The 14,919-nt window shown below is 37.4% G+C and overlaps 1 protein-coding gene across 8 annotated transcripts in view; it reads left to right on the top strand.

Annotated features, from left to right (window-relative positions):
- The window catches only part of syt2a (synaptotagmin IIa), a 67,848-nt gene that overhangs the window by 36,482 nt on the left and 16,447 nt on the right, over positions 1–14,919 (top strand). For 7 of the 8 annotated variants that reach the window (XM_081706748.1, XM_027030048.3, XM_035522452.2 and 4 more), the window contains 4 exons: positions 320–542; positions 1,737–1,894; positions 7,442–7,579; positions 8,319–8,486. In XM_081706748.1, coding sequence (XP_081562874.1) covers positions 320–542; positions 1,737–1,894; positions 7,442–7,579; positions 8,319–8,486 — 687 coding nt within the window. The remainder of the gene's footprint in view (positions 1–319; positions 543–1,736; positions 1,895–7,441; positions 7,580–8,318; positions 8,487–14,919) is intronic. The other variant, XM_035522449.2, reaches the window with a different exon arrangement.

The following is a 14,919-nucleotide window of genomic DNA, read 5'->3' as shown; positions in this document are numbered from 1 at the left end:
CAGTCTTGTATAAGATAGACTTGCCTTTTATTGGGAAAAGAATTTATGTTGTGTACAGTGGACAAGCATGAAGGTGCATGAGTCAGGAGTCAGAGTTCAAACAAGGTTTTATGTGGGGAGATTCAATAGAAAAGCTATTCAAGATAAAAACATTTGGCAGCCCTTTTAGGATCCAATAATGAATTTTATAACATTTTCAAAATTGACTAAATGTTCCATATATTATGGGTAATGTCCTGGCCAATTTTAGACCTATACATCTGCTAGCCAATCAAATGCATTTTACAACATGCCTTTTCTATATTTTGCATTTCTGCAGGTTTTGTGTGTGACCTATTCATCAAGTATGAAGTGGAATTTGTTTAAGAAGAAGCCAGAGGCCATGGTGGGCCCAGAGCCCACTGGTGCCAGTGCCATCACGGAGGCTCCGCTCCTGTCCACAACAGCAGAAAATGCCACTGAGTCTCAAGGGCCTGTTAGTAAGAATGATGTGTTTGGTGACATCAAGAACAAGTTCCTCAATGAGATTGACAAACTTCCATGTAAGTTGTGGAATTTTGTAATCTGTGTTTTTAAAGCCATTTCAACGTTTTTTCTCATAATGATGCAATACATCGCATTTTTCTTCAGACTATATCAGTGTTACTAAAGCTTTTCAAAGCACATTTTATCTAATTGGGTTCTAGTTCTTGCATTCAGAGATCTGTCTAAAAGTCCACTTCTTGCATAGCCTTAAGAACCTTGCCTTTCTCTGCAATAGCCCTAGTGGACTTCATTATGAATTCAGCAGTGAAATCCACAGAATCCAGCCTCAGTTTCCAGAGAGCAGAATTAAGTTGACAAGTATTTCCACTGTAATTGTATTAACATGAATGGTAACATACTTTTTCTGTTTGCCTAATACTCAATTTCAGTAAGAAATTGCACTGAATCCCAATGGCTTTGACAAATTCAAATTTTCAAATAGGGCGCATTTCACTTGCTTCACTCATACTAATGTCTTAGATCTCAGTACCTTGCCAGCTCTTCACCTGAGTCATCAGTTAGGCACCTCCCTTAGTCTGATTTTTGCTGAATTAAGCTCATGACACCTCCGGAAGGCTCAACAATGAAATCTGGCAACCCAGACCACCCTGCACCAAGATAATGTTTAAAACACACATGCCACTTACCAAACCTCATCCAATCGTTCTCTAAACTGTAAAGTCCATACTGGCATCCCCAGAGACTACAGCTTTACCCAGCCCCACTAGCACCAATAATGTCTACTCAGCTCTCTAAGATAACTGCACCATCAAGTCTCCCAGATTTCTCCTTACTATATCGATGTTGGATTTTTGTTTCCTTGGTTTTCCCACCTTTCCCCATGATTACCTACTGAGTTTCTGTTTCTCACCTGACAGATTTTTTTGTTATAAATACAGCAGCAAAGACCTTACTGCATAATTGGTAAACACATGACCAACCCAAAATCAGGTCAGAAGAGTTAACTTGTTAATTAAAAAGAAGCAAGTAGCAAAAAAATTAATAATTAAAAATAATGGTCATAAATCTTAATGAGAGACTAATTCTTTCTGTGTGTAATTATTGTTTTGTGTAGGCTTAGCAACATTTAACAGGACGGCTGCATTCCTGGTCCCATTCTATACTGACACATAAAATAATATAATAGCAATTTTACTAAACCCCAGTTTGGTGAATATTTGTTTCTCGGCACCTCTCGCCTCCCTCCACAGTGCCTTCCTGGGCTATCATTGCCATCTCCATCGTTGCAGTAGTGCTTATCCTCACTTGCTGTTTCTGCATTGTGAAGAAGACCTGCCTTAAGAAGAAAGGAAAGAAAGGGAAGAAAGGGAAGGGAGACGTGAGCATGAAGAACATGAAAGGAGGCGAGGTACAACCAACAAATGGGGGAGGGCGTTCCTAACATCTGCTTTTGTGATTTATACTTACATTCATTTTTGTTTGTCCATTTCACTAAGGACAATAAAAATATATTTCTTAAGAACAGCACAACTGCCATACTGATCTAGTTTTTAATTCTTACTTTAATCGGAGTAAGAGTTCCTGTTCACTTCTGTGTTTATTAATTTAAGGATTGTGAGGTGTGAATGATTTATGAACCTTCAAAATAGCTAAGCTTCTTTTCAAAAAGTCATTTTACAACTGTATTGTTCTTAACTTTACCTTCTGGGTAAGTAAATGGATGGTTAGTAATCTGAAGTGGTTTTTGAGTCTTTAATTATGATAGCCAGTGAAATATTGCTGGTAGCCTATAAAGTAGCATGACGAATTTCACACTTTCCTTCATTTTCAGGGTTCAGAAAGCAGATTTTCAAAAGACAGCAATGTGCTGTCAAAATTGTGCTTTTTATTTCTCTTCCTTTTTTGTTGAACATGTATGACTCTTTTTTTGTTTGTTTTGTCTAATTTGTGGGTGGACTATTATAATGGTAAATACAAAATAAATTATGGAGGGACACACATTTTATATATATATATATTTACACACATTTTATATATATATATATATATATATATATATATATATATATATATATATATATATATATATATATATATGTGTGTGTGTGTGTGTGTGTGTGTGTGTGTGTGTGTATCCATCAAGGGTCACTTGATTTCCACTGCTCTGATGTCCTCGTAAAGTGCGTGTGCTATGAGTTCAATCTGTCCCTCTCTCTCCATCTCTCTATCTCTTTATCCCTCCTGCTTTGTGTCTTATATGTGCTTCGTATATCTTGACTGTGGCGGACCTTTCACATGGTAGGTGTGATACAGTTTACAGTGCCCCTCTCTGGATGCTTCATATAGGTGCAGACTGAGGCTAGGGACTCAGTCTTGGGAGAGGGAGCGGCTATGGGAATGAGTGCTATGGCTTCTATTTTAATTCTGCAAGCTCAGGGGTGCTGAGGGTGCTTGAGGAGCTAATGAAGGGGTTGGGGGTCTTTGCATTTCACTGATTTCATATGCTGCACCAAAACCACAGAACCTACAATTCATTGAAAGAAAAAAAGGTGACAATAAAAAACTAAGGATATAAAACAATATGCAATTGCTTTTGAAGTAAAACTTACATCCATCTTACTTGCATAGAAACAACACATCCGACCTCACTAACATGCATGTTTAAAGGGTATAATTGGTCATTTGTCAATTAAATCCTGCTCCATCTGTTCAAGGTCTTCAAGCACATTGTGATTATGCTGAATTTAGATATACCAATATTACACTGTTATGTAAATCTAAGAGATATATGTAGAGACTGAAATCTTATGAAGCAGTGTTTTTGACAATGCCCAAATAATGCTCTTAAAGGGGGTTCCAGTGAATGATCATGACTTGACTTGAGAATAACTTTCCTGAATGACCCATTTATAGAGAATCATAATTCAGTTTTTAGTTTTGTGTTAATACTGCTTGTTTTAGTATACAATTTGCTATTAACTTTACCACCTAAAAACAATGCTAGTTCTTGGCCTCTTTATGCTTTTGGTTTATTTTTATGCCAGTATTACCAGAGCAGCCATCAAAAAGCTTCCAAACAGTCATAATGTTGTACAGTAATTCCCATTTGCCATAATCAGAGGTAGCCATATTGTTTATATAATAAACTGAGCTAACAAGCCAGCAGATGTGTATAGTCTAATATAAATTTTTAGCTGTTTGGGCCAGTATGGGTTTGATTTAAATATGTTGCAGTGGAGATATTGTTTTTGGGGTTGTGAATAAACTGGTAGTTTTAATGTATAGCTATCTAAAACAAATAATTTTTCAGCCTTCGAAAATCTGACACATCATAACCAAGCGAATTGCAAACATCCTTGTGCACTGGTATTTGCTAATCTGGTCAATCCCAAACTGGTCATTTTGTCCAATTTCCGTCCCTACTATGTAATTGATACTTTTAGCTGTATGTTATGATTGTATGTTTTTTACCCCTCACCATTTCTTAGTTCATCTGCTACCTTTACAAACCTGGATGGTATGTACTGGGACTTTCAAAATTGGCATGACTACCTTTGGATGCTTATTGCTAGATACCTTTCAGGTTCTTGAAGGAAATGAAAAACACACTGTTTGGCTAGCACCTTTCGTGTTAAATTTAATGCATAAATACATCATTACTCATAAATTTCTGCTGCCATTCTTAATTGTAATCAACAAAGATTTTTTTCAGTTTTGTGTATTTTTTGGCTTGGCATGCCTGAATGTGAAACATTTAATACGTTAAAGGTGCTATAAAATTGTGTGTATGTATGTATGCTTGTGTGTATATGATAGAAAGAGAAATATAAAGAGAAGTGAGAGAAAGAGAGAGTAGCATGGGCATTTTGGTGGGTATGTAGAGAACTCTCTATGGAAGCATGCTGTGTTTAGAAACATTCTGAATTTATCTACCCCCCCCCCCCCCCGCCCCACAGCAGAGTCAAATATCCATATATCTACTTTTGTTAGATCATATTTAATGTTTTTCATGCTAGAAATTTCACACAATATCAGACAGTCATGCCCAGATATTTCAAAGTCCAAGTGACATGTCTTTTAATGACCCCCAAAATAGCAACAACAGTATTAATAGTATTGGACAATATCTTTTAAATATGAAGTTTGTAAAGAAATCTGTAGTTCAAAATCTGCCTTGTATGACATGCTGCAAAGCCTATGAATGGGGGGGGGGGGGAATTAGAGAGTTTAATGAATCAAATAACTGAAAGATTTGAGATTTAAGATTCTTTATTGCTGCACAACAATGCTGTAGTATTTTATAAGTGCAATTTGGTACTGTGATGCTATTCTGTTGCCTCCAATAAGATTAGCCCTAACAAGATTCACCAACATTATTGTTCACAAATTTTGCAAGAATTTACTTAAAGAATTTCTAAAAGTGTTTAAAGTTACAAATGGTTAATGTAAACCCTAGAGGCAAGTTTTACCAGGTGTAATGTGCGGTAAGGAGGCGAGATTTAATAGGGGCAAATCCAGAATCAGAGTCATTATAGCAGTCCAGGGTCATAGAGCCAACACGGAGAGCATGGGAATACATGACAAATGAGACGAGGGCTAGGATACATGAGTAAACACAAACAGCGACGAACTAAACACACAGATTAAGCAGGCTAACTAAAACAGAGACTAGGAAACATGAAGGCTAGGATAACACAAAGGCATGGAGTACAAAAAACCCACACACAAGCCACCATTAGAATAAACATACACAACCATCAACACATTCAATAAACAGCCAAAACACAGGGATCAAAACAGGGTTTAAATGCATGAACTAAATGAGGGATGGGTGTTGAAAATCAAATGACGGGAGGAGAAAATAAAACTATGGAATGGAACTAAACAAGACAGGGAAAACACAGAACACAGAACATGGGAGGGACTCATTGTGAGTACCCCCCCCCCCCCCACACAAGGCACGCAACACAGGGACCATCAAAACCAAAAACAGGACTAGGGTACTACACCAACAGGAACAGAACGGGTAAGACGCTGGCACAGGAACAGGACCCAGATGAGACACAAGAGCAGACAGGCCAGAAACAGGAACCAAACACGGGACATGATGAGGAGCAGGCACCGGAACATCAGCAGACACAGAAACTGGGACAACAGGAGAAGACTGAAGAGGTCAAGATCCAGGAACCAAAGGAACAGGAGTGACAGGAACAGCAGCAGCAGCGGACGCAGAAGTGGGAGCAGAACCAACAGAAACAGAATGAGGATGAAGAGTACCGGGAAGGAGGATGAGGATTACAAGAATGCAAAACAGACCAGGCCAGGGACAAAGGAACAGGAACAAAAACAGACACAGGCACCGGAACGGACACACGGAAGGGCACAGGAATAGAAACAAAGGGAGACAGAAACTGGAATGGGTACAGAAACAGGCACAGGGACAAACACCACAACAGGTGCAAAAACAAAACCAGGCAACAGAGAAGGCAGAAACAATGGGGCAGCAGGAGCAGGCAATAACGGAGAAACAGGAGACACAGGCCGAGGCAATACGGGCAGGAACCCAGGGGTGGAGGCAGTAGAAGACACAGGAGAGCTTCGAGGAGTGACCAGGGGGACAGGCCTGGCACAAGGCATGGGGATACATGGAGTGGCTCCCTCCACTCCAGGAACAGGAACTGGTGGGTCCAGGGGTGCGGTTGTGATATACGGCAGCAGGGCTGGGGGGTGCAGAGGCAAGGCTGCAGTGATCCACAGCGATCCATTTTTTTGTAAATTATGGGGTCAGCCATTTTGTATTATGTACTTATGTATCAATTATCACACTGCTTACAGATATAAGTATATCTATTAGCTAGAAACACTTAAATAACTTGGTATAATTGCATCCAGAATAATAACATTTATAAAACATTAATAAATTGATAAATTGATTCTAAATTGATAATAATCCCATTAACATCACATGCAATTTATTGATTCATAAAGCCTACTTAGTATCTTTAGTTTCATCCTTTAGTTTAGGATGAAACCTCAATGTTTGTTAAATGAGAAATCTCTGATGCAAGACTAAAATACAACCAACTCATGAGACTGCATGTCACACATACTCCCACTACTTAAATTTGCTATTTTGTCATGCTGGATTTGTATGAAATTGCACAGAAGAAGTATAGAATGACCATGTTTTTATGGGAGATGTTGTCTCAAATTAATCCCCAAATATTTATTTGAACAAATTATTTACTAAGGCTGACACTACTACACTACTCAGTGTCATAAAATATTATGGCAATAGGTCTATGGCATGTGCCAGTAAATCTCAGTAGATCTCAGATTAATTGTTGTTAATAAAATTTTGTTATCCCAAGATTTCAAAGAAGTTATAAATTATAGGAATACTTATTATCTTGTGATAATGATATCAATTACTCAATTTTACAAAAATTAATTTTAAAAAGAGTTATTTAAAGTTTGTTAATCTGTGCACTTTTAGGCTTCCATAATTTCCTGTGCAGGCTTCATTATTATTTACCCCTGTGCATTTTTTTATTAATCTTAGTTGACTAGATGTGGTTTTTTTTCATGCCACAAAGAAAAATAGAATTAGTTTTAGGGGAGTAGGTTCTACAATTTCCAGACAATAATCCATTCCTTTCTGCTTTTCTAAATTTACATTCCTCAAAAAATATGAATCATAGCAAAATGGTGTCATAAAAGGAAAAGTGAAATCAAGTCATGTTTCTGCTAGTGTTATCATGGTATTAATTACATTTGGTTGGTATAACATCTGGCATACTTCAGTTAAGGTGAAAAATTGGCAGGTGGGTTGCCCATGACTGACTGACTCAGTGACAAACATTTGGATTGACTGACCAACCTGACACTACGTTGTCAATTAACCATAACTCAAAGCCATAATTCCTCTTGCAAGTCTCTCCTTTTGTCCTTTCAGAAACAGGATGATGACGATGATGAAGATGACATAGACACAGGGATGACTGGGGATGAGAAAGAAGAAGAAGAGCCCAAAGAAAAGGAGAAACTTGGCAAACTACAGTTTTCTTTAGATTATGATTTCTCTGACAACAAGGTCAGATTATACTTTTGTGCTAAGTACACAACTATGAAACTTGTTTATGGTCATTATAGGAAATGAACCAAACAAACTCACCTGAATCTTTACAGAGAAACATTGATTGAACCAAAGGACTATTAGTCTGTTTACCTAGTCTGAATCAAAGTGGAATTTATTCTTTTGGTTCGCTTTCTATTTGGACTGACCCAGTTTCACACTGTACCATATCAAACCACTTGGTGAGGGCTGTGTGGGAATGGGAAACTCTTTTGGAAACACAGTGCTAGAAAATGTAAACAAATATTTTTTCTTTTCTTTTACACATACTCATAAATTCCTCTGCTACCCCTTGATTTATGCTTAAATGATTTCTAAACAATTTTGAAGGCTTTATCCACTTCTTTTGCATGTTCTTCACAAAGTTTGAAAAGCTACTTTTACATTAGCCTGCTCTACAAAATCAAAATCATCTGACAAGAAGCTACATAACAATAAATTAAAAATATTTAATTTTTGAATAAAATGTATTATTTGCTACTCCTTTTACAAAATAGTTTATCTACTGTATTTAAAGAGTAGCGGCACTACTGCTATTAGGAAACACAGTTGAACATAAAGTTCACTACTATTGCCCAACTACAGCTCTTTGGCACCTAAACTACCTTTTGTTTAGCTAGTTTGAACCCCATAACATATTGCTCTTTGTTCATTTCTTGTAATTGGGTCAAATTAAGATTATCTATTCATTTCACAGCTGACAGTAGGCATTTTGCAAGCTGCAGATCTCCTCTCCATGGACAGTGGAGGCACTTCTGACCCATATGTCAAAGTCTTCATTCTCCCTGACAAGAAGAAAAAGTTTGATACCAAAGTGCACAAGAAGACCCTCAACCCTGTCTTTAATGAAACTTTCAACTTTAAGGTGAGAAAAACTTTGGCTTCACTGCTGACTATATATTTTTAATAATATCAGTTGCTATTTTAGTACTCTTTCATTATTATTTTTTAAAGTTTTTTTAAAGAATTTTCAGCCTGTAGCTCAGCTGGTACAGGATATTAAGGAGCAATCAGCACTAAGACCATGCGTTTGATTCTCTGGGAGCACACATGCAGTCTTACTGATCAACATCTATGTCACTGGATAGAGTGTGTCAAAAGCTATAATTGTAATCCCAAGCTTTTTCTACCACTATACAATTTGTATGTTATTTGTTACAATAAAGCATCATGCATTATTTTAAAGGATTCCCAGATAATAAGACATTTTGTAGTCTGATGTGCCCATGTAAATGTTTCTCTATTTGTCCTCAAGCAAAAGGGCAGAGTGTGTCCAAACAGACCTTTAATCTACAAAGTTGGAACTCTTAATGGTACAATAAGAAGCTAGAGAAAGACCTCCTTTCATTTTAGAGTACTGCAATGTATCAATTTTTATAATTTTTCACAGTTTACATACATATATATATATATATATATATATATATATATATATATATATATATATATATATATATATATATATATATATAAATTTAATGTAGAACTGTAGTGTTTATAACAATTGATTGCATTTCTTGGTTACAAACCTATAAAAGGGGAAGTATTATGCTCATTTTCAGTGTTTGTAAGTTTATAATTAGAGTCTATTAGTATAGAGAGGCATGCTTCAATATTCCAAAAACTATTTTTATCATACTGTACATTTCACCCTTTGTTTGAAATACTCTGTTAGAGCTGTTGTGTCATTAACAGTTTTTAATGCATCATTAGCATTTGTGTACAATGCGCTGTGAACTTCCCATAAACGCTGCTGCTTTGACACTACTATCCCTAGATTTTTATTAGATTTTTCATAATTGTAGCTTCATACAATTCTGAAATTAATTACATGGACAAAACATCAAACTACTTCATGAGATATTTGGAGCACTTATATGTGGAGCACATATATTCCAACCAGTCTACAAAACAAACCTCTGCAAAGAAGAAACAATAGGACAACATCAGGTCTCAAGAAAACATCAAAAGAACTACTTAAAAATGTAAGTAACATTTTAAAAAATTGATCATGACTATTTCCATTCTTCTTCAGTGTGCAAAATGCAATATGTTTTGCTATTCTTTTCTGTTGTTAGAGAACATTCTAATGCTAGATGTGTGCATCCAAATTTTAGAAAGTGTAGAATGTGATATTGAGTAATTATAAGTACAGGTTTTGGGTGCATTATTCAAAGTTAATGAACCCTCAGCCCTGGCATCACAGCCCTCACAGCAGGGCAAATGGGTAACATGATGGCAAAATAGCCGAGCTTCGGTTCGTCCACAAGGGCACCACACCCCTTTCATTCCTGTGCCCAACAGATTTGTCTCAGTCAACACGGCACCCCGTGAGAACCCTAATGAAAGAGCTCTGGTTAAAGTGGACTCCATATTGCAAAACATTAAGTTACTTATGGACATGAGCAGCAGTAGTTAGCTGTATACTGGGGGCCAAGGCGCTGGATATTGCAGGTAATCTTAAGGTTTTAGGCAAGCATAGGTTGTCTAAGGTAGTAATTCCTGTAGCTAATGATATACATTTTCACCATGAAATATGACTAAGATTAATATTGTAGAGGTGTGACAGTTAGTGAAGGCGATATTTAAACCTGTAATATACTAGTTGCATAATAATTCTGCACACTAATAGTTGCCAAATAATTATGTACACATAGATAGTTTACTAAGAAAGCCAATGTGACAGCTTGAGTGCCACAGGGCAAAGAGGAGAAAGCACAGATATCTCTTGACATATAAAGTAATTTAGTAACACAAGATACGGAGAAACAATAAACATCAACGGCACTCACATATAAATGTCCAGAACATGCAGAGGGGCATGTCAGCCCTGGGTACGGATGTACTGTGAGGGACTACAGCCCACATGTTGCCAGCCACCCAGGCAGAGTCCATCCTGGAGGTGAAACCCTTGAGGCAGTCCTCTTCCCATGCTTTGGGTAGACCCCCCACATAGTGGTTCCAGAGGAGCCAATCAGCTCCCTCTGAGCCTGGCTCAGTAGCGCTAGCCCCTTGTGAGAAATTCCAGGAGGGTTCCCCTCCTTGGCTGGAGCGGACTGTGTTTTCCTCCTGCTCCGGTGTGGCCACAAGCTCTGGTTATGGTCCTCTCCCCACATCCAGGGATCCAGGATGTTGGTCATAGGGAGCCCTCTCAGGGAAAACGAGTAATGACCAACAACAAAGTACACACTAACAGGGATCTGTTCTTCTAGGGACGCTGATTTTTTTTAAATATATGTTAGCTCTAGGTGAAATTATTTGTTAACTCTGTGCTAGTTTCCATAGTCATGCTGATAATACTCAGTTATATGTCACAGCCAAACCAGAGGACAAATATCATCTAACTTAATTCTGACAAAACACAAGTGCTTCTATTAGACCCACAGGCAGCCAGGATTATGCTCTCTCACTATGTAACAAACCTTGTTGGTCTCTCAATCACACCATCTTTAATGGATAAAGAGCTTTGTGTAATTATTGTAGTGGTTTAATACTTTAATACATTTTCAATCATAGTTGGGGCACCACCCTGATTAACAGGGAAAATTGTCATTTTAATTAATTTATTCATTATTATTAATTCAGTCTCAACACATGAAAGTCACCAGTTTGATAACATGATTTTTTCAACGTGGTTATTTCTTGTCTGCCAAAAATGAGGATATCACTTATGGTTCATAAGCATTATAATATAGATTATGTTTATTAAATAAACCGAGTTAGAAGAATCTGCATAAAAATACTTGATTAAGCTTCTACTAATGACCAGAGGTATTGAGTCTTCTAAAATCTTCTAAATCAAATGTAATAAACTAACGCAAACACAAGTTAACACAAAATTGATTCATGGTGGACTAAAGTAGCTACTTAATAAAAGAAAGGAAGCAATGAAAGAAAAGAAAAACACTTCATGTAACCTGTGAGAAGGACCAACTGGTTAGTCTACTGACAAAACAAAAAATGAAACTTATTAACCAAACAAGATGTGTGGTAAGAGAGCATGACTACATATATAACAGGAAAAATTGGGAGAAACCTGAGCAGCAGCCTGAGGGAGAACTAATTATAGGACGGCACATGGTAGGAAAGAGTTATTGATCTAATTTTGATATATAAACAGCAGCATTACTATCGATACCAACTGGTAACATAAAAGGGAAACACCTGTCCTTACAACACATTGGTCCATGTCAAACTACCTTGGGATCCACGGGATTGGATTTCTGGAGCTGGCTTGGTTAGAATCCTAGGTCCATTCAGGTAGGCCTTTCAGAATTATGAATTTTGGGTTTCAGTGGTCATGCAGCCCATCCTTGCTTCTGATGATGATTCTAGAATGATTTATAGCTGGACATGTGATGAAACATCAGTCACAATCAACACAGCAAGGCAAGCTTGCTTGATATCAGATGTGATGAGCAAATTCTGATGAACACTTTGTACTCAGTCTGACTATGGGATCTGACTGTTCAGGTATATAGTGGGGAAAAGACATGCCTTGGTTCATGCACAATCAATAAGCTTTGTTTTCACGATGGGGGAAAAGAATTCATGTAGGACATTCTAGTAAGATCCACCACAAATCAATTAAACAAAAGAAAAGTATACATTTACTACCAATTTCTACCTCATAGTCTTAGATTTAAGTTTGTAAACAAAGCACAAAACCTTAGGATGGGCGAAGCAATTGGATAGTCAGTTTAATTCCTTATTTTTTAGATGTTACAAACTACTGGCTTTAATATATTTTGTAATTTTAATATATTTTGTATTTTATAATTGGTTCATGTAAGATTTCTAGTAAAGACAATTAGGAGTGGTTTTTGTTTACAATAAACATGAGGTAAGCAACATGAAATCGATCAGGATTAATAATGCCAAGTAATAAGGAATGAGTAAGGCAAAGAATAAAGAAACAGTGGACACTTATTAAATAATAGATTAAACATCACAATTTGAAGATTATATTAAAATAGCCATACATTACTACTGGCTGATTGCCATTTGACATCATAGCAGGTTAAATGGCAAGTTGTTACTTTGTGAGAAAAAAAAAAATATATATATATATATATATATATATATATATATATATATATATATATATATATATATATATATATATATATATCTCAAGTCCATGCTTGCAAATTATAGTTCTCTAATTTACACTCTTTAGTGTTGACATGTCTAATAATTTATCCTCTCTTTCTGCCGAAGTACATCTGCTCCTGGTGTCATGCTGTTGATAAGCCTCAACCTGTCTCAGCTGCAGTGGTTTCTCCGCCCTCCATCCCAGCCACCCACTTCTCCGTCTCCCTGGGCAGATGTTCTTGTGCCAGATGAATTATGGACAGATGTCCATTCATCAAACCCAAACTGGAAGTTCAAGAAACCCAGAATAGACTTCCATTGTTCATTTGTTCTCATTGCTTATTTCACTCCGTACTGTTTTCCTTGTTGCTAATGTGGTGTCCAGTGTCAAACATAGCAGGATGGAGCCCACCCTTTGAGTCAAGGTTTCTTCCTCTTAGGGAATTTTTCCTTGTGACAATGGCTGCTTTTTTTAAAGTGCTTTTTAGCACTATATAAATAAATATGACTTTGACTTTAAGCCCCCCGTTCTGTTCTAATTGGTCAATCACCAGAGCAGTCCTACACATTCTGCACGTTTGCAGTTTGCAGACAGACTCTTTTGTTCTAAGCAGCTGTAAACACCATTGTTTGATGTGGTAGAAATAATTATAGTGTCTGGTGGTTTCTGAGTTTTTCATAGTCTCACAAACAGACATGCATGTTTCTGCAGGCAGAATTCAGCATAATACATGTGTACAAATACTGAGGGTTTTAGAAACTTAGCAAAACAGTTACCAGAAGTCTACAAAGGATTGAAACTGTACAGTCGTGGACCAAGGTTTTGACACTAGCACAAATTTTGGTTTTCACAAAGTTTGCTGCTTCAGTTTTTATGGTGGGAATTAGCATTAATTAGCATTAGAGTGTGAAGAGTAATCAGATGAATTGCAATTAATTGCAAGGACATTCCTTGCCATGAAATTTAACTTAAACACAAAAATTACTGTATTTCAGCCACTACATTTCAGCCCTGCTACAAAATGTCCTGCTAACATCATTTCAGTGATCTTCTCTTTAGATCAGGAGAAAGTGTTAATGGAGATAAGCACCTGATATCACTCTGTCATGCTGATTAGAAGGGCAGATTGGTTGCTTTAAAAGGGTGGTGGTGCTTTTCTTCTGTTAACCAGGATTACCTCCTTAGAAACACTTGCATTGAATTGCATTGAATTGCATTGAATTGCATTGAATTGCATTGAATTGCATTGAATTGCATTGAATTGCATTGCATCGGATCACATCAAAATGGCTTCTTAGATAGCACCTAAATCAACCATTTACTGAATCATCAAGAACTTCAAGAAGAGAGGTTCAATTGCAGTAAAGAATGCTTCAGGGCACCCAACAAAGTCAAGCAAGTGCCAGGACAATCTCCTAAAGATGAGGCAGCTATGGGATCAGGTCAGCACCAGTGCAGAGCTTGCTCAGGAATGGCAGAAGGCAGGTGTAAGTGTATCTGCATGCACAGTGAGGCGAAGGCTTTTGGAGGATGGCTTGGTGTCAAGAAGGGCAGCAAAGAAGCCATTTCTCTCCAAGAAAAACATCAAGGACAGACTGACATTCTGCAGGAAATATAGGGATTGGACTGCAGAGGACTGGGTTAAAGTTATTTTCTCTAATGAAGCCCCCTTCAGACAGTTTGGGATATCTGGACAAATGATTGTCTGGAGAAGAGAAGGTGAGAACTATCATGAGTTCTGTGTCATGTCAACAGTGAGACATCCTGAGACCATTCATGTGTGGGGTTGCTTCTCATCTAAGGGAGTGGGTTTGCTCAAATTTTGCCTAAGAACACTGCTGTGAATAAGGAATGGTATCAAAACATCTTCCAAGAGCAACTTTTACCATCATGTCAGAGCACCATATCACAAGGCAAAAGTGATAGCCAAGTGGCTTGGTGAACAAAACATTGAAATTTTGGGTCCATGGCCAGGAAACTCCCCAGATCTCAATCCCAATGAGAACCCGTGGTCAATCCTCATAAAGAGGGTGGACAAACAAACACAGAAACTGTGATCAACTCCATCTACTGATTAGGGAAGAATGGGTTGCCATCAGTCAAGATTTTGCCCAGAAGCTGATATCCAGCATGCCAAGGCAAGTTGCAGAAGTCTTAAAAAAGAAGGGTCAACACTGTAAATATTAAGTCTTTGCTTAAACTG

The sequence above is a fragment of the Electrophorus electricus genome, chromosome 24 (genome assembly GCF_041902795.1).
Source record: "Electrophorus electricus isolate QZ-2024a chromosome 24, ASM4190279v1, whole genome shotgun sequence".
Lineage (NCBI taxonomy): Eukaryota > Metazoa > Chordata > Actinopteri > Gymnotiformes > Gymnotidae > Electrophorus > Electrophorus electricus.
This window is presented reverse-complemented; position numbering and strand designations above follow the sequence as displayed.